Below are 20,381 nucleotides of genomic sequence, written 5' to 3' on the forward strand. Positions count from 1 at the left end.
CCCCAATTCCCCTCTGCACCCCAAAATCCCCCACACCCCCAAATGCCACCTGCATCCCAATTTCCCGCCACACCCCAAATCCCCTCTGCAACCCAAATTCTCTTTGCACCCCAAATCCCTCTGCACCCCAATTCCCCCCTGCACCCCCAAATCCCCCCTACAGCCCCAGTTCCCCCCTGCACCCCAAATCCTCCCTGCACCCCAAATCCCCCTACCCCCCAAAATCCTCCCTACACCCCAATTTCCCCCCGCACCCCAATTCCCCCCTGCATCCCCTATACCCCCTACACCCCAAATCCTCCCTGCACCCCCAAATCCCCCCTGCACCCCAATTTCCCCCCACACCCCCCAAATTCCCCCTACACCCCAAATTCCCAACACACCCCAAATCTCCCCTGCACCCCAAATTCCCCCCAGCACCCCAATTTCCCCCCTACACCCCAAATGCCCCGTGCACCCCCACATTCCCCCTGCACCCCACATCCCCCCAGCACCCCAATTCCCCCCTGCACCCCAATTCCCCCCCGTACCCCAAATCCCCCCCGCCCCCCAAATCCCCCCCCCCGTGCCGCGTCCCCTTTAAGAGGCCCCTCCCCTCCCTCCCCTCCCTCCCCTCCCCTCCCGGTTCCGCTTCCGCTCGGGGCCCCGAGGCCGCCCCCGCCGCCGCCGCCGCCGCCGCCGCCGCCCGCCCCTGGGGCTCCGCCGGGCCCGGGCCCGGCTCCGGCCCCCGCTTCCCGAGGCCTCGGCCCCGGCCATGGGGCGCTGGTAGCGGCCGAGCCCGGAGCGCCCGGACCGGGCCTGCCCCGGCCCCGGCCCCGGCCCCGGCTCCGGCTCCGGTCCCGGCCTCGGCTCCGGTCCCGGTCGTGGCCCCGGTCCCGGCCCCGGCCCCGCGATGTCTTCGCGTTCCGCCCTGGCGGCGGGGAACGAGCGGAACGCGGACGGGGTGAGGGGGGGGGGCGTGGGGGGCCCACGCGTGACCGCGGGGGGAGGACCCCAAATTATTTTTTGGGGGGGGGGGGCAGATAAAAAATGGGGACCCCAAATTATTTTTGGGGGGGGACCCCAAATTATTTGGGGATTATTTGGGGGGGTTAAGCCGGGGAGGGGGTCACGCGCGGTCACGCGTGGGGTGGGGGCACGCGTGGGGAGGGGGAAGGAGGGGAATTGGGGGGGGGGTTTAAGGGGTGTGGGGGGGGCGTGGAGCTGTAGATGTGAGTGGGGAGGGGGTGAGAGGGGATGGGGGGGGTCTCGTGGGGTCGGTGTCACGCGTGGGGTGGGGGGGACACGGGTTCCACGCGTGGGGGGGGTTGGGGGGGGGTGTTGGGGGGTGTTGTTGGGGTTGGGGGGAGCTGGGGGCACGTGGGGATGTGGGGGGGGGAGTGGGGTCGCGGTCACGCGTGGGGGGGTATAGGGGGGCCCACGGTCACGCGTGGGGAGGGGGGTGAAGGGGGTGTCTGGTGGGGGGGTTGTGGGGTGGGGGGGATATGGACCCTACAGGAACGCGAGGGGGGGGGAAGTTTGGGGGGGGGGTGTACCCCACGGTCACGCGTGGGTGCTCCCCCAAGCAGGGTTTTGCGTGGGGGGGGCTCTGCTGCTGCCCCCCCCTCTTTAAAAGGATTTGGGGGGGGGGCACCGGTGCTGCTCTCTCTTTTAGGGTTTGGGTGAGGGAAGGGGGGACACGCGTGGGGGGGGTCACACGTGTGGGTGTGGGGGTCACGCGTGGGGGGGGTCACCCGTGGGGGGTTGGGGGGGGGGGTCACGGCGTTGCCCTGAGCCGGTTGGGCCGGATCCGGCCCTGCCCGACCGGCCCCGGCCGCGTCCCTGTGCGGGCAGCCTGGCCCCGGGGCGTGCAAGGGGCGGGGGCACGCGTGGGGGGGGGGTTAAAGGGTGAGTGTGCAAGGAGGGGGGGGGGGCAGGGGTGAGCGTGCAAAGGGGGGGGGAGTCTGGGAGGTGGGAAGGGGGAGGGTGTGAATGGTGAGCGTGCAACGGGGAGGTGCAGGGAGGGTGAGTGTGCAAGGGGGGGGTGAGTGTGCAAGAGGGAGGTGGGGAAGGGTGAGTGTGTAAAGGGGGAGTGTGCAAGGGGGGGTGCATGGGGGGGGGAAAGGGGGGTGTGAGGGGGGTGTTCAAAGGGTGAGTGTGCAAGGGGGGGTGCATGGGGAGTGCTAAAGGGGGGCTTGCAAGGGAGGTGAGTGTACAAGGGGTGAGTGTGCAAAGAGGGGGTGCACACAGGTGGATGTGCAAGAAGGAGCATGCGGGGTGGGTGCAAAGTGAGTGTGTGAGAGGGTGGGGTGTGGGAGGGGTGAGTGTGAGAAGTGTGAGTATCCCTGAGGGGTGTGCAAAGGGGGAGTGTGCACGTGTGCAAGGGAAGGGTGTGCATGAGGATGCAAAGGGCGAGTGTGCAAAGGGGGAGCGTGCGAGGGAAAGGTGAGCCGGGGGTGTGCAAAGAGTGAGTGTGCAAGTGAAAGGTGTGCAGTAAGGGTATCAAAAGGTGAGCGTGCAAGGGAAGGGTGAGTGTGCAAAGGAAGGGTGTGCAAGGGAGGGGTGTGTCGGGGGTGTCCAAATGAAAGGTGTGCAGTGGGGGTGTGCAAAAGGTGAGTGTGCAAGGGATGGGCAAGCGTGCAAAGGAAGGGCATTCAAGGGAGGGGTGTATTGGGGGTGTGCAAAGGGTGAGTGTGCAATGGAAGGGTGTGCAAGGGAGGTGTGCGTTGGGAGTGTGCAAAGAGCGAGTGTGCAAACGAAAGGAGTGCAGCGGGGGCATGCAAAAGGTGAGTGTGCAAGGGAGAGATACGTTGGGTGTGTGCAAGGGAGGGGTGTGTTTGAGGTGTGTGAAGAGCGAGCGTGCAAATGAAAAGTGCAGTGGGGGTGTGCAAAAGGCAGGTGTGCAAGGGAAGAGTGAGCGTGCGAGGGAGGGGTGTGTCAGTGTGCACAGAGTGAGCGTGCAAATGAAAGGGGTGCAGCGGGGGTGTGCAAAAGGTGAGTGTTGTGCAAGGCAAGGGCGAGTGTGTAAAGGGTGAGTGTGCAAGGGAAGGCCGAGCGTGCATGGGAAGGGTGTACAAGGGAGGGGCGCATCGGGGGTGTGCAAAGAGCGAGCGTGCAAATGAAAGGTGTGCAGTGGGGGTGTGCAAAGGGCGAGCGTGCAAGGGAAGGGCGAGTGTGCAAGGAGCACCTAGTGGCATGGGGTCCCGCGTCCGTGCAAGGAACACACAAGGGGATGGGGGGGGGGACAAGTCGGGCGTGCAAGGAACGGGCGTGCAAGGGAGGGGCGTGCACGTGGGTGTGCAAGCGGGTGTGCAAGCAGGTGGGGGGGTTATAGGGCCAAAAGGGGGGGGGTTATAGGGCCAAAGGGGGGGAGCATGTAAGGGGGAAGGGATATTGGGGAGGGGTGAGGGTGCAAAGGGGGGGGGCTGAGCGTGCAAGGGGGGGTGCGAGCATGCAAAGGGGGGGTCACTGATGCCTCGCCCCCCCCCCAGCTGGGCGGCAGCCGCTCGGAGAAGGGCTCGGCGTGGTCGGGGGGCCGCTCGCTGGGCGCCCGCTGCCGCAATTCGGTGGCCTCGTGCCCCGAGGAGCAGCCCCACGTGGGCAACTACCGCCTGCTGCGCACCATCGGCAAGGGCAACTTCGCCAAGGTCAAGCTGGCCCGCCACGTCCTCACCGGCAAGGAGGTGGGGGGGGGGGGGGGGCGTGGGGGGTCGGGGGAATTTGGGGAGGGGGCGTGGGGGGGTGGGGAGGGGTGGGGAGGGGGCTGGGGGGGGGAAATAGGGGGTTAGGGGGGAGATGGAGGGGTTGGAAAAGGGGTAGGGGGGAGACTTGGAGGTGGTGGGAGACTGGGGGGGGGGTGGGGGGGTCGGGGGAATTTGGGGAGGGGGCGTGGGGGGGTGGGGAGGGGGCGTGGGGGGGGAAAAGGGGGTATGGGGGGTGTAAAGGGGGTTTGGGGGAGATGGAGGGGGTGGAAGGGGGTGGGGAGGGGGAAAGGGGGGGGATTTGGAGGTGGGGGGGGTCGTGGGGGGGTGGGGGGGTTGGGGAGGGGGCGTGGGGGGGTGAGGAAGGGGCGTGGGGGGGAAAATAGGGGGTTAGGGGGAAGGCGGAGGGGTTTGGGGGGTGTAAAGGTGGTTTGGGGGGAGATGGAGGGGGTGGGGGAGGGGAAAGGAGGGGAATTTGGAGGTGGGGGGGGTCGTGGGGGGGAGGGGAGGGGTGGGGAGGGGTCGTGGGGGGGGGGGAAATGGGGGGGGGGGGAATGAGGGTTGGGGGTGGGGTTGGGGTGTGGGGGGGCAATTGGGAAGCAAATGAGGGGGTCCTGGGGGCAATAAGGGGGAAGCAGAATCTGGGGGGGGGCATTTGGGTGCACAAGGGGGGCAATTTGGGGGGGGGGACACACCTGGGTGCCCCCCAACTGACCCCCCCCAAAAAAAAATCCTTCCCAGGTGGCCATCAAAATCATCGACAAGACGCAGCTGAACCCCACCAGCCTCCAGAAGGTGGGGGGGCACCTTTTTTTTTGGGGGGGGCACCTTTTTTTTTTGGGGGGGAGCACCTTTTTTTTTGGGGGGGGGGGGGGGCACAAGACCCCATTAAACCCTGTCCCCCCCCCCAGCTCTTCCGGGAAGTGCGCATCATGAAGGGGCTGAACCATCCCAACATCGGTGAGCGGCGGCAGGGTGGGGGCACCCAAGGGTGCTGGGGGGGGCACCTAAAGGGTATGGGGGGGTCCCTTGGGTGCCCCCCCCCCAAAATCTGACCCCCTGTCCCCCCCCCCAGTGAAGCTGTTTGAGGTGATCGAGACGGAGAAGACGCTGTACCTGGTGATGGAGTACGCCAGCGCGGGTGAGCCCCCACCCATGGGTGCTCCTCTGCCCCCCCCCCCAAAAAAATATATGGGTGCTGCCCCCCCCATCATTAAATTTGGGTGCTGGGACCCCCCCCCCGCAGCCCCAGCCGAGCCTCGGGGGGTTGTGGCTGCGTCCTGGTGGGTTTTGGGGGGGCTGTGGGTTTTTTGGTGGGTTTGTTTTTGTTTTTTTTTGGGGGGGGGAGGGGGTTTTTTGGGGGGGGGGGTGTTTTTTGAGGGGGGGGTGTTTTTTTGGGGGGGGGGGCACGGTGCAGGGTGCTGGCACCCACGGGTGTCCCCGCAGGCGAAGTGTTCGACTACCTCGTGTCCCACGGGAGGATGAAGGAGAAGGAGGCGAGGGCCAAGTTCAGACAGGTGGGGGGGCACCGGGGGGGGGACAGGGACACGGGGGGGACACGAGGGGAGGTGGCACCGCGGTGGCGTCAGGTTGGGGACACTGCTGGGGAGGTGGCACTGTGGTGGCACTGGATTGGGGACACCTGGAGAGGTGGCACTGGGTTGGGGACATCTCTAGGGAGGTGGCACCGTGGTGGCACCAGACTGGGGACACTGCTGGGAAGGTGACACTGCGGTGGCACTGGGTTGGGACACCTGGAGAGGTGGCACCAGGCTGGGGACACCACCAGGGAGGTGGCACTGGGTTGGGGACAGCACCAGGGAGGTGGCACCGTGGTGGCATCAGGTTGGGGACATCGCTGGGGAGGTGGCACCACGGTGGCACCAAGCTGGGGACACTGCTGGGGAGGTGACACCAGGCTGGGGACACCTTTGGGGAGGTGGCACCGTGGTGGCACGGGGTTGGGGACATTCCTGGGGAGGTGGCACTGGGTTGGGGACATCTCTAGGGAGGTGGCACCGTGGTGGCACTGGGTTGGGGACATTGCTGGAGAGGTGGTACCAGGCTGGGGACACCTCTGGGAAGGTGGCACTGGGTTGGGGACATCTCTAGGGAGGTGGCACAGTGGTGGCATCAGGTTGGGGACACCACTGGGGAGGTGGTACCAGGCTGGGGACATTGCTGGGGAGCTGGCACTGGTGGCACTGGGTTGGGGACACCACCAGGGAGGTGGCACCATGGTGGCACTGGGCTGGGGACACTGCTGGGGAGGTGGCACTGGGTTGGGGACACTGGAGAGGTGGCACCATGGTGGCACCAAGCTGGGGACACCACTGGGAAGGTGACACTGTGGTGGCACTGGATTGGGGACACCACCAGGGAGGTGGCACCAGGCTGGGGACATCTCTAGGGAGGTGGCACCATGGTGGCACTGGGTTGGGGACACTGCTGGGGAGCTGGCACCAGTTTGGGGACACCATCGGGGGTGGCATGTGGTGGCCACCCACAGCCAGCACCCATTCCCTTCTGGGGCCACCCACCAGTGCCACCAATTTAGGGGGGGACGGGGAGGGGACACGGAGTGAGGGGTGGGTGACAGCGGGGGGGTGACATACCCCGGTGCCACCCCCAGTGACTTTTTGTCCCTTTTTTGTCCCCAGATCGTCTCGGCCGTGCACTACTGCCACCAGAAGAACATCGTCCACCGCGACCTCAAGGTGGGAGCCCCCTCCCATGTCCCTTGCGCCCCCCCCCACGTTGTCCCCAATGTCCCCACTGTCCCCACACCCCCTCCCCAATGTCCCCAGTGTCTCCACTGACCCCACACCCCCTCCCCAATGTCCCCATTTTCCCTACACCCCCTCCCCAATGTCCCCGCTGTCCCCATGCCCCCTGCCTATGTCCCCAGTGTCCCTGCACCCCCTCCCCAATGTCCCTGCGGTCCCTGCACCCCCTCCCAATGTCCCTGCGGTCCCTGTGCCCCCTCCCCAATGTCCCCAGTGTTCCTGCACCCCCTCCCCAATATCCCTGTGGTCCCTATGCCCCCCATCCCCAGTGTCCCAAATGTCCCTGCGCCCCCTCCCCAATATCCCTGCGGTCCCTGCGCCCCCTCCCTAATATCCCTGTGGGCCCTACACCCCCTCCCCAATGTCCCCACTGTCCCCACGCCCCCTCCCCAACATCCCCAATCCCCCCGTACCCCCTGACACCCCCATGTTGCCCCCCCAGGCGGAAAACCTGCTGCTGGACGCCGACGCCAACATCAAAATCGCCGATTTTGGCTTCAGCAACGAATTCCGCCTGGGCTCCAAACTCGACACTTTCTGCGGTTCCCCCCCCTACGCCGCCCCCGAACTTTTTCAGGGCAAAAAATACGACGGCCCCGAAGTCGACATCTGGAGCCTGGGGGTCATCCTCTACACCCTGGTCAGCGGCTCCCTGCCCTTCGACGGGCACAACCTCAAGGTGGGTGCCCCCCCCGGGACTCCCCCCCCAGACCCGTGGAGTCCCAGCAGTGGGGTGTGCTCTCATTTGGGGTTTTGGGGATGGTGGCTGTGTCCCGTCCCCGTGTCCCATTCCCCATCCCATGTCTTGTCCCATGTCCCTGTGCCATGGGGACATCATCCATCCCATTCTCCATCCCATGTCCCCATGTCCCTGTGCCATGGGGACAGCATCCATCCCATTCCCCATCCCATGTCCCCATGTCCTTGTGTCATGGGGACAGCATCCATCCCCATGTCCTGTCCCCATGTCCCATCCCCATGTCCCATTCCCCATCCCATCTCTCATCCCCGTGTCCCTGTGCCTTGGGGACAGCTCCTGTCCCCATGTCCTGTCCCCGTGTCCCGTTCCCCATCCTATATCCCCTCCCCATGTCCCTGCGCCATGGGGACATTCCCCATCCCTGTGCCCCATCCCTGTGTCCCATATCCCATTCCTGTGTCCCTGTGCCATGCATGAGGACAGCCCCAGTGTCCCCATGTCCCCTGTGTCCCCATGCCCCCACCCCCTGTGTCCCCAATGTCCCCATGCCCCCCCCGTCCCCATGCCCCCATCCCCTACCTAATTGGGGACAGAACCCAACCCCATACCATTCCCTTATCCCCATCCCCACCCCCAGTAGGGCGCAGCCCCCATCCCAAACCCCTCTGGGGGGGGGTGACGGTGCCCCCCTGACCCCTGTCACCCCCCCGACCCCTGTCCCCTTGTGTCCCCCCCCAGGAGCTCCGGGAGCGGGTGCTGCGGGGCAAGTACCGGGTGCCCTTCTACATGTCCACCGACTGCGAGAACATCCTGCGCCGCTTCCTGGTGCTCAACCCCGCCAAGCGCTGCACCCTCGAGGTGAGGGGGGGCTGGGGGGGGGAAATTGGGGCACCCCGGGGGAGCTGGGGGGGCTGGGGGCAATTGGGGAGCTGGTAAGGTGCTGGGGGGTGACTGGGAGGGGAAATGGGGGGCTATTGGGGGCAATTGGGGCTCAGAGAGGGGGTCCTGGGGGCAATTGGGAGGGTAAATAGGGGGTCCTGGGGGAGCTGGGGGGGCTGGGGGCAATTGGGGAGCTGGTAAGGTGCTGGGGGTGACTGGGAGGGGAAATGGGGGCCGTTGGGGGCAATTGGGGCTGAGGTAAGGGGTGCTGGGGGCAAGTGGGGCTCAGAGAAGGGGTCCTGGGGGCAATGGAGGGTAAATTGGGGGCTCTGGGGGCAATTGGGGCTGAGATAAGGGGTCCTGGGGGCAATTGGGAGGGTAAATAGGGACCCTGGCAGCCCTGGGGCAATTTGGGCTCAGAGAGGGGGTGCTGGGGGCAATTGGGAGGATAAATTGGGGGCCCTGGGGAAGCTGGGGGCCATGGGGGCAATTGGGGAGCTGGTAAGGTGCTGGGGGCGACTGGAGGGGAAATGGGGGCTATTGGGGGCAATTGGGGCTGAGGTAAGGGGTGCTGGGAGGGTAAATAGGGGACCCTGGGGGCAATTGGGGCTCAGAGAAGGGGCCCTGGGGGCAACTGGGAGGGTAAATAGGGGGTTCTGTGGAAGCTGGGGGGGGCTGGGGGCAATTGGGAGGGTAAATAGGGGGTCCTGGGGCAACTGGGAGAGTAAATAGGGGGAGCTGGGGGTCTGGGGGCAATTGGGGAGCTGGTAAGGTGCTGGGGGCAACTGGGAGGGGAAATGGGGGGCTATTGGGGGCAATTAGGGCTGAGGTAAGGGGTGCTGGGGACAACTGGGGGGGTAAATAGGGGGTCCTGGGGGAGCTGGGGGGGGCTGGGGGCAATTGGGGAGCTGGTAAGGTGCTGGAGGGTGACTGGGAGGGGAAATGGGGGGCTATTGGGGGCAACTGGGGCTGAGAGAAGGGGTCCTGGGGGCGACTGGGAGGGCAAATAGGGGGCCCTGGGTCAATTGGGGCTCAGAGAAGGGGTCCCCAGGACTTCATGCCCATGGTGGGGACACCCCCAGGGCTTGGTTTTGGGGGTGGGGGCACCCCCGGGGCTCAAGGACCGGGGTGGGGGCACCCCAAGGGCAAATAAATCAGGGTGGGGGCACCCCCAGGGCTGGGTGGTGAGGGTGGGGACACCCCAAACCCAACAGATCACGGGTCGGGGGAGGCAGCCGATGCCACTTTCCCCCCTAGCAACGCTCCCCCTTAATTAAATGCCCCCCAGCTAATTAAATGCCCCCCCCTAATTAAATGTCCCCCCCCCCCCAGCAAATCATGAAGGACAAATGGATCAACATCGGCTACGAGGGCGACGAGCTCAAACCCTACAAAGAACCCGAGGAGGATTTCGGGGACACCAAGCGCATCGGTGAGGGCATCCCCGGCACAGTACCCCCCGGAGGGGTCACCAGGACCCCCCCCCACATATATCACCCCCCCTGTGCCCCCCAGAGGTGATGGTGGGCATGGGCTACACGCGGGAGGAGATCAAGGAGTCCCTGAGCAACCAAAAATACAACGAGGTGACGGCCACCTACCTCCTGCTGGGCAGGAAGAACGAGGTGAGGTTTGGGGGGCTTTTTTTTTGGGGGGGGGGGCACCCTAAATGTTAGAAATGGCTCAGGATTCAAATTAATTCAAATTAAAAAAATAATAGGGTTTGTTAAAGGAATTATTCTTCCTGCTGGGCAGGAAGAACGAGGTGAGGTTTGGGGGCTTTTTTTGGGGGGCTTTTTTTTTTTGGGGGGGGCACCCTAAATGTTAGAAACGGCTCAGGATTCAAATTAATCAAATTAATTCAAATTAAAAATAATAGGGTTTGTTAAAGGAATAGAGGGGAACAAACGGCGCTGGGGGCACCGGGGGGCTCCGCTCCGCCAGGACGCCCCCCCCGGTGCCATCCAGCAGCTGATTTTTGTTTTTTTTTTTGATTTTTTATTTCCATAAATTCATTACTACTGCTAAAAAAAATAATTAATTATTATAATTAGCTGCCAGGGGCCGGTCCCTCCTGCTGGAGCATGCGCATCGGTCTCTGGGGGTCTCTGGGGGTCCCTCTGGGGGTCTCTAGAAGTCTGTGGGGTCCCTCTGGGGGTGTCTAGGGGTCCCTAGGGGTCCCTCTGGGGGTCTCTAGGGTGTCTCTGTGTCCCTCTAGGGGTCCCTCTGGTCTCTCTGGGGGTCCCTCTGGGGGTCCCTCTGGGGGTCCCCTCTATTGGTCTCTAGGAGTGTCTGGGGGTCCCTCTGGGGATCCCTCTAGGGGTCTCTGGGGGGGGTCCCTGGGTCCCTCTGGGGGTCCCTCTGGGAGTCTCTGGGTCCCTCTGGGGGTCCCTCTGGGGGTCCCTAGGGGTCTCTGGGGGTCCCTCTGGGGGTCCCTCTGGGGGCCCCTCTGGGGGTCCCTGGGGGTCTCTTCCCCAGCCATTCCCAGGGACGGTCACACCTAGAGCAGCGTTAAATTAATCTCGAAGAAGACCCCAAAAAAAGGCTGGAACTGTTAGAAACAGGAGTCCGGAATACCAAAATCAACCAAATTCATACATTTGGGGGTATTTCCTAAAGATTTGATAAATGGACCAGAACGAGGGGGGGGGGGCTGGACACAAGAATTTAATTCAAGAATTAAATTGGCAGCGCGGGGCCCGGAGGCAGCCAGGATTTGGGGTTTTTTAGACAAGAATTGTTAAAATTGTTAAAATTGTAAAAATTGTTAAAAATGTTAAAATTGTTAAAAAAAGACGTTTTTCGCCCAAAAAAAAGGTGGAGGCGGGCGAGTCGCGCACGGGCAGCAGCCTGTCCCTGGCCCGGGTGCGGGCACCCAGCGAGGTGGCCAACGGAGCGGGCAAGGGGGGGCACGGCAAGGGCCAGCCGGGGGGGCCCCCACCTACCACCGGCAGCGGCGGCACAGCGACTTCTGTGAGGGGGGCACCGGGGTCGGGGGGGGGGCACCAGGGGGGGTGCCGGGGGGGGCACGATACCCCCCTGCTAGGGGGTGGGGGTAGAGGGGGTGTGGGGTGGGGATGGGAAGGGGTATGGGGTTGGGGTTTTGGGGGGAAGGGGAAGGGGTTGGGGGGTTTTGGGGGGTTTTGGGGGGAAGGGGAGGGGGTGGGGGGGTTTGGGGGGTTTGGGGGGAAGGGGAGGGGGGCAGTGAGGTTTGGGGGGAGGGGAGGATGTGCAATGTGGTTTTTGGGGTGGAGGGGAGGGGGGTGGGGGGGCGTTGGGGTGGAGGGGAGGGGGGTGGTGAGGTTTTGGGGTGGAGGAAGGATGGCTTAGTGGTTTTGGGGTTGTAGGGGAGGATGGGCTTCGTGGTTTTGGGGTGAAGGGAAGGGGGGCAGTGAGGTTTTGGGGTGGAGAGGAGGATGGGCAATGTGGTTTTGGGGTGGAGGGAATTGGGGTGGTGTGGTTTTGGGGTGGAGGGAAGGGGGGCAGCATGGTTTTGGGGTGAAGGGAAGGGGGCAGCGTGGTTTTGGGGTTGTAGAGGAGGTTGGGCTTTGTGTATTTGGGGTGGAGGGAAGGGGGCAGTGAGGCTTTTGGGGTATAGCAAAGGGGGGGCATCACAGTTTTGGGGTGCAGGGCAGGGTGGGCTCCATGCTTATGGGGTGGGCACCCAGCCCCTTTAATGTGGGGTGCAGGGCAGGGTGGGCATCACGGTTTTGGGGTGCAGGGCAGGGTGAGCATCACATTTTGGGATTTAGGGCAGGGTGGGCATCACCGTTTTGGGGTGCAGGGTGGGCATCACTGTTTTGGGGTGCAGGGTGGGCATCACAGTTTTGGGGTGCAGGGCAGGGTGAGCATCACATTTTGGGATTTAGGGCAGGGTGGGCATCACATTTTGGGTGCAGGCCAGGTTGGCCCCCCCCTACCTCCCCACATCCCCACGAGGGGGTTTTCCCACCCCCTCCCAAGCACCCTCACCCTATGGGGCGCCCCCCCCCCTAATTTCCCCTACTTTTTGGGGTCCCCGCAGGCGGCCCCTCTCCGGTGCCGGCGCACCCCAAACGCAGCCCCACAAGCGCAGGCGAGGGGGAGCTGAAGGACGAGCGGCTGCCGGGCCGCAAGGCCAGTTGCAGCGTGGGGGGGGGCGGCCGAGGGATGCCCCCCCCTCCAGCCCCATGGTCAGCAGCGCCAACCACCCCAATAAGGCCGAAATCCCCGAAAGGCACAAGGACGGCGCCGGCAACGCGGTGGGCAAGGGGGGGGGGCAAAAAAAAAGGGGGGTGAGGGGGGGGTACAGGGGTGAGGGGGGGGGTACGGGGGTGAAGGGGGGGTACGGGGGTGAGGGGGGGGGTAGGGGTGAGGCGGGGGGGGTACGGGGGTGAGGGGGTACCTGGGGGGGGGTGTAAAGGGATGGGGGGGAGTTTGTGGGGTGGAGGGGGTTTGGGGAGGGGGCTGGCCCAGGTGTTGGGGGGGGGCAGCTGTGGGGGTCAGGGTTAAGGGGGGGCACCTATGGGGGTCAGGGATAAGGGGGGGCACCCCAAGGGCCAACAGGTTGGGGGGGGCACCTATGGGGGTCAAAGATCAGGGTGGGGGGCACCCATGGGGATTAGGGATAAGGTGGGGGGCACCCCCAGGACCAATAAACTGGGGGGGGGGCACCCCAGATGCTCGGTGCTGAGGATAGGGGGCACCCATGGGTACCAACAGCCTAGGATTTGGGGGGGGGGGGGACACCCATGGGGCTCAGCCACCGGGTTGGGGGGGCCCAGCACCTCTAGACCAGGGTGGGGGCACCCCAAGGACCAATAAATTGGGGGGGGCACCCCAAGGGCTTGGTGCTGAGGACAGGGGGCACCCATGGGTACCAACAGCCCAGGACTGGGGGGGGACACACCCATGGGGCTCAGCCACCGGGCTAGGGGGGGCCCCCAGCACCCCTAGACCAGGGTGGGGTCACCTATAGGGCTCAAGGAGCAGGGTGGGGGCACCCCAAGGACCAATATTTCGGGGGGGGGGCACCCCAAGGGCTCGGTGCTGAGGACAGGGGGCACCCATGGGTACCAACAGCCCAGGACTGGGGGGGGGGACACACCCATGGGGCTCAGCCACCGGGCTGGGGGGGCCCCCAGCACCCCTAGACCAGGGTGGGGGCACCCATGGGGCTCAGGACCCATAGTGGGGGCACCCCCAGCACCAATAAATCGGGGGGGGGCACCCCCAGGACCAAAAAATGAGGGTGGGGGCACCCCAAGGGCTCGGTGCCGAGGATAGGGGGTACCCATGGGTACCAGGATCGGGGGGGGGGACACCCATGGGGCTCAGCCACTGGGTTGGGGGGGCCCCCAGCACCTCTAGACCAGGGTGGGGGCACCTATAGGGTTCAAGGATCAGGGTGGGGGCACCCCAAGGACTAATAAATCGGGGGGGGGCACCCCAAGGACCAATAAATCGGGGGGGGGCACCCCAAGGACCAATAAATCAGGGTCCAAGTGCTCGGTGCCGAGGATAGGGGACACCCATGGGTACCAGGATTTGGGGGGGGGGGACAGCCATGGGGCTCAGCCACCGGGCTGGGGGGGGCCCCCAGGACCAATAAATGAGGGTGGGGGCACCCCCAGCACCAATAAATCGGGGGGGGCACCCCAAGGACCAATAAATGAGGGTGGGGGCACCCCAAGTGCTTGGTGACGAGGACAGGGGGCACCCATGGGTACCAGGATCAGGAGGGGGGGACACCCATGGGGCTCAGCCACCGGGCTGGGGGGGGCCCTCAACACCTCTAGACCAGGGTGGGGGCACCCCAAGGACCAATAAATCGGGGGGGGGGCACCCCAAGGACCAATAAATCAGGGTCCAAGTGCTCGGTGCCGAGGATAGGGGGCACCCATGGGTACCAGGATTTGGGGGGGGGGGGACAGACATGTGGCTCAGCCACCGGGCTGGGGGGGGCCCCCAACACCTCTAGACCAGGGTGGGGGCACCCCAAGGACCAATAAATTGGGGGGGGGGGCACCCCAAGGACCAATAAATCGGGGGGGGGGCACCCCAAGGACCAATAAATCAGGGTCCAAGTGCTCGGTGCCGAGGATAGGGGACACCCATGGGTACCAGGATTTGGGGGGGGGGGGGGGACAGACATGTGGCTCAGCCACCGGGCTGGGGGGGCCCCCAGCCCCCTGAGCCCGGGCTGGGGGGGGGCAGGGGGGGTCTGAGCGTGCGGGGTGCCGTGCAGAACACCATCCCCTCCAGCGTGATGGCGCGCAGGAACACCTACGTCTGCACCGAGCGCCCGGGCACCGAGCGCCACTCGCTGCTGCAGAACGGCAAGGAGAACAGGTACAGCACCGGGGGGGGGTCTATAAAAGCCCCCCCCCCACCCCATAACGCCCTCTTTTTGCCCCCCCCGCAGCTCCGTCACCGGCCGCGTGCCCCCCGCCTCCCCCTCCAGCCACAGCATCGCCGCCGGCTCGGCCGAGCGCGCCCGCCTGGCGCGGGGCACCACGGTGCGCAGCACCTTCCACGGCGGCCAGCTCCGGGATCGGCGTGCCGGGGGGGGCGGGGGGGGGTCCAACGGGGCCCCCCCTTCCCCGACTTTACCCCCCGAAGCCTCCCCCTTGCCTCAAAGCCGCTCCAGGGCCACCTCCAACCTCTTCAGCAAGCTGACCTCCAAGCTGAGCCGCAGGTAGGGACCCCCCACCCGGTGCCGGTGCGCCCCCCCCCACCCCGTGCCGGTGCCCCCCCCACCGTGTTTTTGTGTGTGCCCCCCCCTCGCCGCGCGGCTGCTCAACGCCTCCTCTCTCTTTTAGGGTCACTCTTGACCCCTCTAAGCGGCAGAGCTCTAATAGGTGCGTGTCGGGCACCCCCACGCCGCCAGGAGCCAAAATCAGTAAGTGCCCCGGGGGTGCCGGTGCCCGGCACGGTGCCCGGGGGTGGCCCCGGGGGTCACCCGGGACAAAGATGCACGGCCCAGTGCCACCAGTGACTGTCCCAGTGCCACCAGTATCCTGGTGCCCATCCCGGTGCCAACAGCATCCCAGTACCCGTTGGGGTGCCACCAGTATCCCAGTGCCCGTCCCGGTGCCACCAGTATCCTGGTGCTCATCTCGGTGCCACCAGCATCCCAATGCCCATTGGGTTGCCACCATCACCCATCCCAGTGCCACCAGCATCCTGGTGCCCATCCCAGTGCCACCAGTGACCATCCCGGTGCCACCGGTATCCTAATGTCCATCCCAGTGCCCATCTCGGTGCCACCAGCATCCTGGTGCCCATCCCAGTTCCACCAGGGCCCATCCTGGTGCCACCAGTATCCCAATGCCCATCCCAGTGCCACCAGTGCCCATCCCGGTGCCACCGGTATCCCAATGTCCGTCCCGGTGCCACCAGCATCCTGGTGCCCATCCCAGTTCCACCAGGGCCCATCCTGGTGCCACCAGCATCCCAATGCCCATCCCAGTGCCAGCAGTGCCCGTCCCGGTGCCACCAGCATCCTGGTGTCCATCCCGGTGCCACCAGTGCCCGTCCCAGTGCCACCAGTATCCCAATGCCTATCCCAGTGCCCATCCCGGTGCCACCAGCATCCCAGTACCCGTTGGGGTGCCACCAGTGCCCATCCCGGTGCCACCAGTATCCCAATGCCCATCCCAGTGCCACCAGTGCCGATTCCGGTGCCACCAGTATCCCAATGCCCACCCCGGTGCCACCAGGGCCCATCCCGGTGCCACCAGCATCCTGGTGCCCATCCCAGTGCCACCAGGGCCCGTCCCGGTGCCACCAGTATCCCAATGCCCATCCCGGTGCCACCAGGGCCCGTCCCGGTGCCACCAGTATCCCAGTGCCCACCCCGGTGCCACCAGCACCCTGGTGCCCATCCCAGTGTCACCAGTGCCGATTCCGGTGCCACCAGTATCCCAATGCCCATCCCGGTGCCTGTCCCAGTGCCACCAGCGCCCGTATCCGTGCCACCAGCATCCCAGTGTCAATCCCGGTGCCACTAGTATCCTAATGCCCATTGGGGTGCCACCACTGCTCATCCCAGTGCCACCAGTGCCGATTCCAGTGCCACCAGCATCCTGGTGCCCATCCCCGTGCCAACAGCATCCCAGTACCAATTGGGGTGCCACCAGTGCCCATCCCAGTGCCACCAGTATCCCAATGCCCTTCCCAGTTCCAACAGGGCCCATCCCGGTGCCACCAGCATCCCAGTACCAATTGGGGTGCCACCAGGGCCCATCCCAGTGCCACCAGTGCCAGTCCTAGGGCCACCAGTATCCCAATGCCCATCCCAGTGCCACCAGTGCCCGTCCCGGTGCCACCAGCATCCTGGTGCCCATCCCGGTGCCAACAACATCCCAGTACCAATTGGGGTGCCACCAGGGCCCATCCCAGTGCCCCTCCTGGTGCCAGCAGTGGCTGTCCCGGTGCCACCAGTGCTCCTCCTGGTGCCACCAGCATCCTAGTGCCCATCCCAGTGCCCCCAGCATTCTGGTGCCCATTGGGGTGCCACCAGTGCCCTTCCTGGTGCCACCAGTGCCCATCCTGGTGCGACCAGCACCCCAGTGCCACCAGTGGCCATCCTGGTGCTCCCAGTATCCTGGTACCCATCCCAGTGCCACCAGTGCCTGTCCCAGTGCCACCAGCATCCCACAGTGCCCATTTGGGTACCAGCAGTGTCTGTCCCAGTACCACCAGTGCCCATACTGGTGCCAGCGATGTCCCTCCCAGTGCCACCAGTGCCAATCCCAGTGCCCATTTTGGGGCCAGTACTGGTTCCAGTGCCCATCCCAGTGCCACCAGTGCCCTACTGGTGCTATCAGCACCCATCCCAGTGCCACCAGTGTCCCAGTACCTGCCAGCACTGGTCCCAGTGCCCTTTTAGGTGCCCATCCCAGTGCCACCAGTGTCCCAGTGCCACCAGTACTGGTCCCAGTGCCACCAGTACCCTCTTGCTTCGCTCCTGTCCCTTCTCTCTCTCTGCCTCTCGCCCTTTGCTGTCGCTGGGGGGGCTGGGGGGGGGGTCACAGTGGTGCCCCCCACCCAAGGGACTGGGGGGGGGGGGGGGGGGAACCCAGGTGTGGTGCCCAGTTTGGGGAGGGGGGGGGGCACCCCTAAAAGGGGTGCGGGTCTGGGGGGTGCCCCCCCCACATCGGGCATGCCCTTGAGGGCGGGGCTGCCCTTCAAATTTGGGGGCGGGGGGGGCAAAATGGGTCTGGGGGGGGGGGTGAGCCTTGCATAGGGGATGGTGCCCCCCCCAAAATAATAGGTATCCCCCCCAAAAAATAGGCATCCCCCCCCTGAGGGGGGTGGTCTCCCCCCAATTTGTAGTGGTGCCCCCCCCCAAATGGATGTGATGCTGGGGGGGGGTGTCCTGTGTGCCCCCCCCCCCCCAAAAAAAAAAAAATAAATTGGGTGTAGTTTTGGGGGAGGTGGACCCCTAAAATGGGGGGGTGGGGGGGGGCAGGGTCCCGAAAACAGGGATAAGGATGCCCAAAATGGGTGGGGGTGGCAGGCAGTGCCCCCCCCACACACCCAAAATTTTGGGGGGGGGGGGGGGCACAGGGCACAGCCCCCCCCCCTTAACACCCCGTTCCCCACCCAGGGTCGCAGACGAACCTGAGAGAATCGGGGGATCTGCGCTCACAAGGTGGGTGCTGCCCCCCCCCCGGGGGGGGGGGGGGGGTTGGAGCCCCCCCCAGCCCCCCCCCCAAGGCTCCATGACCCCCCCCCCCCCCAGCCCCCTGCCACCCCGTGGGGTCCCAGCCCCACCCCAAAGTGTCCTGGGCCCCCTTTTCCCCCCTGTGACCCCCCCCTTATGTCCCTAATGCCACCTTAGGGCCCCCCCCCCCATGCCCCATACACCTTTTAGAGCCCCCATACCCACCCCAAGCCCCCCAAAACCCCCATTATACCCCAAAAACCCTCCCCAGTGCCCCCTTGCACCCCCTTTTACAGCCCCCCTACCCACCCCAAACCCTCCCCAGTGCCCCATAGCCCCCCAGTACCCCTCTTTAGAGCCCCCATACCCACCCCAAACCCTCTCTAGTGCCCCATAGCCCCCCAAAACCCCCAATTATACCCAAAAACCCTCCCCAGTGCCCCATAAGCCCCCTTGCACCCCCTTTTACAGCCCCCCTACCCATCCCAAATCCTCTCTAGTGCCCCATAGCCCCCCCAAAACCCTCTATTATAGCCCCCATACCCACCCCAAACCCTCCCCAGTGCCCCATAGCCCCCCAGTACCCCCCTTTTAGAGCCCCCATACCCACCCCTATATCCCCCCAAGCCCTCCCCAATGCCCCATACCCCCCCAAACCCTCCACTAGTGCCCTGCAAGCCCCCCAAAACCCCCCATTATAGCTCCCATACCCACCCAAACCCTCTCCAGTGCCCCATAGCCCACCCAGTACCCCCCATTATACCCCCCATACCCCCCCCAAACCCTCTTCAGTGCCCCATACCCCCCCCACACCGCCCATTTACAGCCCCCATACCCCCCCCAAACCCTCTCTAGTGCCCCATAGCCCCCCAGTACTCCCCTTTAGAGCCCCCATATCCACCCCAAACACTCCCCAGTAATAGCCCCCTTGCACCCCCTTTTATAGCCCCCCTACCCACCCCAAACCCTCCTGAGTGCCCCATACCCCCCCTTTAAAGCCCCCAAACCCTCTCTAGTGCCCCATAACCCCCCAGTACCCCCCATTATACCCACCATACCCCCCCCAAACCCTCCCGAGAGCCCATAGCCCCCCAAAACCCCCAATTATACCCCAAAAACCCTCCCCAGTGCCCCATACCCCCCCTTTACAACCCCCAAACCCTCCCCAAATCCTCTCCAGTGTCCTGCAGCCCCCCAGTACCCCCCATTATACCCCCCATACCCACCCCAAACCCTCTCCAGTGCCCCATAGCCCCCCAGTACCCCCCTTTTAGAGCCCCCATACCCACCCCTATATCCCCCCAAGCCCTTTCTAGTGCCCCATAGCCCCCCAGTACCCCTCTTTACAGCCCCCAAACACTCTCTAGTGCCCCGTAGCCCCCCAGTACCCCCATTATACCCCCATACCCACCCCAAACCCTCTCTAGCGCCCCATAGCCCCCCAGTATCCCCCATTATACCCCCATACCTGCCCCAAACCCCCCCCCAAACCCTCCCCTGGTACCCCAAACCCCCCCCAAAACCCTCCCTTGACACCCCCCAACCCCCCCCCAAACCCTCCCTTGACACCCCAACCCCCCCCAGACACCCCAACCCCCCCCTTAACCCCTTCCCCTCCTCCCCCCCCCCAGTTGCCATCTACCTTGGGATCAAAAGGAAGCCCAACCCCGGCTGCTCCGATGTCCCTGGCATGTGAGGGTGACGAGCGCCCGGCCCCCCGAGGCGGTGATGGCGGCGCTGACCCAGGCCACCCTCTCGGCCGGTTGCCGGGCTCGCCAGCCCCAACCCTTCCTCCTCTCTTGCACCCACGACCGGGGGCCCAGCGAGCTCTTCTGCCACTTCGAGGCCGAGGTTTGCCGGCTCCAACGCCTCGGCGTCCACGGCGTCCTCTTCCGACGCCTGGCCGGCACCGCCGGGGCTTTCCGAGCCACCCTAGCCCGCGTGGCCGGCCAGCTGCAGCTCTAAGGGACCCCCCCCTTTTCCTCTCATCCCCCTTTCCCCCAAGCCCCCCTCCCCAGCTTTCTTTTTGGGGTGTGGGGGGACGCGGCCGCCGCCCTACATCGGCCACCCCAAATCTCGGCCCCGGTTGGAGCCGGGAGCTGGAGATGTGGTGGCATTTTTTTTTTTCTTCTTTTTTTGTGTTTTTTGGGGGGTGGGGGGGGCACCGAGACCCCCCCGCACACACCCCACCCCCAGGGGTTGTGTCGGCGCTGGAGCCCCCTCCCCGCATCCAGCCCCCCCCCTCCCCAAGGAGGCTTTGGGTGCAGCACCTGGGAGCTGGGACCCCCCCGACAAGGGACTGCGACCCCCCCAAAGGGATGGCTCGGCACTGGGACACCCCCTTTACCCCCCCCAAAAAAAAAAAAAAAGGGGGCTGTGTCACTGCCAGCATCCCCTTGGGGCCATCAGCATCCTCAGCTTTGGGGACGCGGGCTCTGGGGTCACCGCTGCCCCTGGGGGGTGTCCCCATACCCCCCCCCTTTTCCCCCCCCCCCAGCCCTGTACAGCCCTGTAAATAAGGTCTGGGGTCCCAGCGCCGCCCCCTGTCCCCCCCCCTCCAACCCTGGCACATTTTTAAGTTATTCCTGCCCCGGTTTGTACCCCGGCCCCAATAAACATAGGAGACCCGTGGCTGTCTTGCCTGGCACCCGTCGCACCCAGACCCCCCCAGGTGGCACGGGGGGTGT

At 65.2% G+C, this 20,381-nt stretch overlaps 1 protein-coding gene across 1 annotated transcript; it reads left to right on the forward strand.

Annotated features, from left to right (window-relative positions):
• The first annotated feature begins 638 nt into the window (after nt 1-638).
• MARK4 (microtubule affinity regulating kinase 4) lies at nt 639-20,325 on the forward strand. Its single transcript, XM_072030080.1, is given in 19 exon segments — nt 639-943; nt 3,471-3,662; nt 4,422-4,475; nt 4,592-4,640; nt 4,756-4,821; nt 5,127-5,197; nt 6,341-6,397; nt 6,909-7,145; nt 7,905-8,024; nt 9,378-9,477; nt 9,561-9,670; nt 10,863-10,968; nt 10,971-11,018; nt 12,070-12,186; nt 12,189-12,286; nt 14,272-14,375; nt 14,449-14,721; nt 17,638-17,682; nt 19,326-20,325. Coding segments are annotated over 19 exon segments (2,232 nt in total). The 5' UTR covers nt 639-892; the 3' UTR covers nt 19,660-20,325.
• Nucleotides 20,326-20,381: the final 56 nt, after the last annotated feature.

The sequence above is a fragment of the Anas platyrhynchos genome, chromosome 33 (genome assembly GCF_047663525.1).
Source record: "Anas platyrhynchos isolate ZD024472 breed Pekin duck chromosome 33, IASCAAS_PekinDuck_T2T, whole genome shotgun sequence".
Taxonomy (NCBI): domain Eukaryota; kingdom Metazoa; phylum Chordata; class Aves; order Anseriformes; family Anatidae; genus Anas; species Anas platyrhynchos.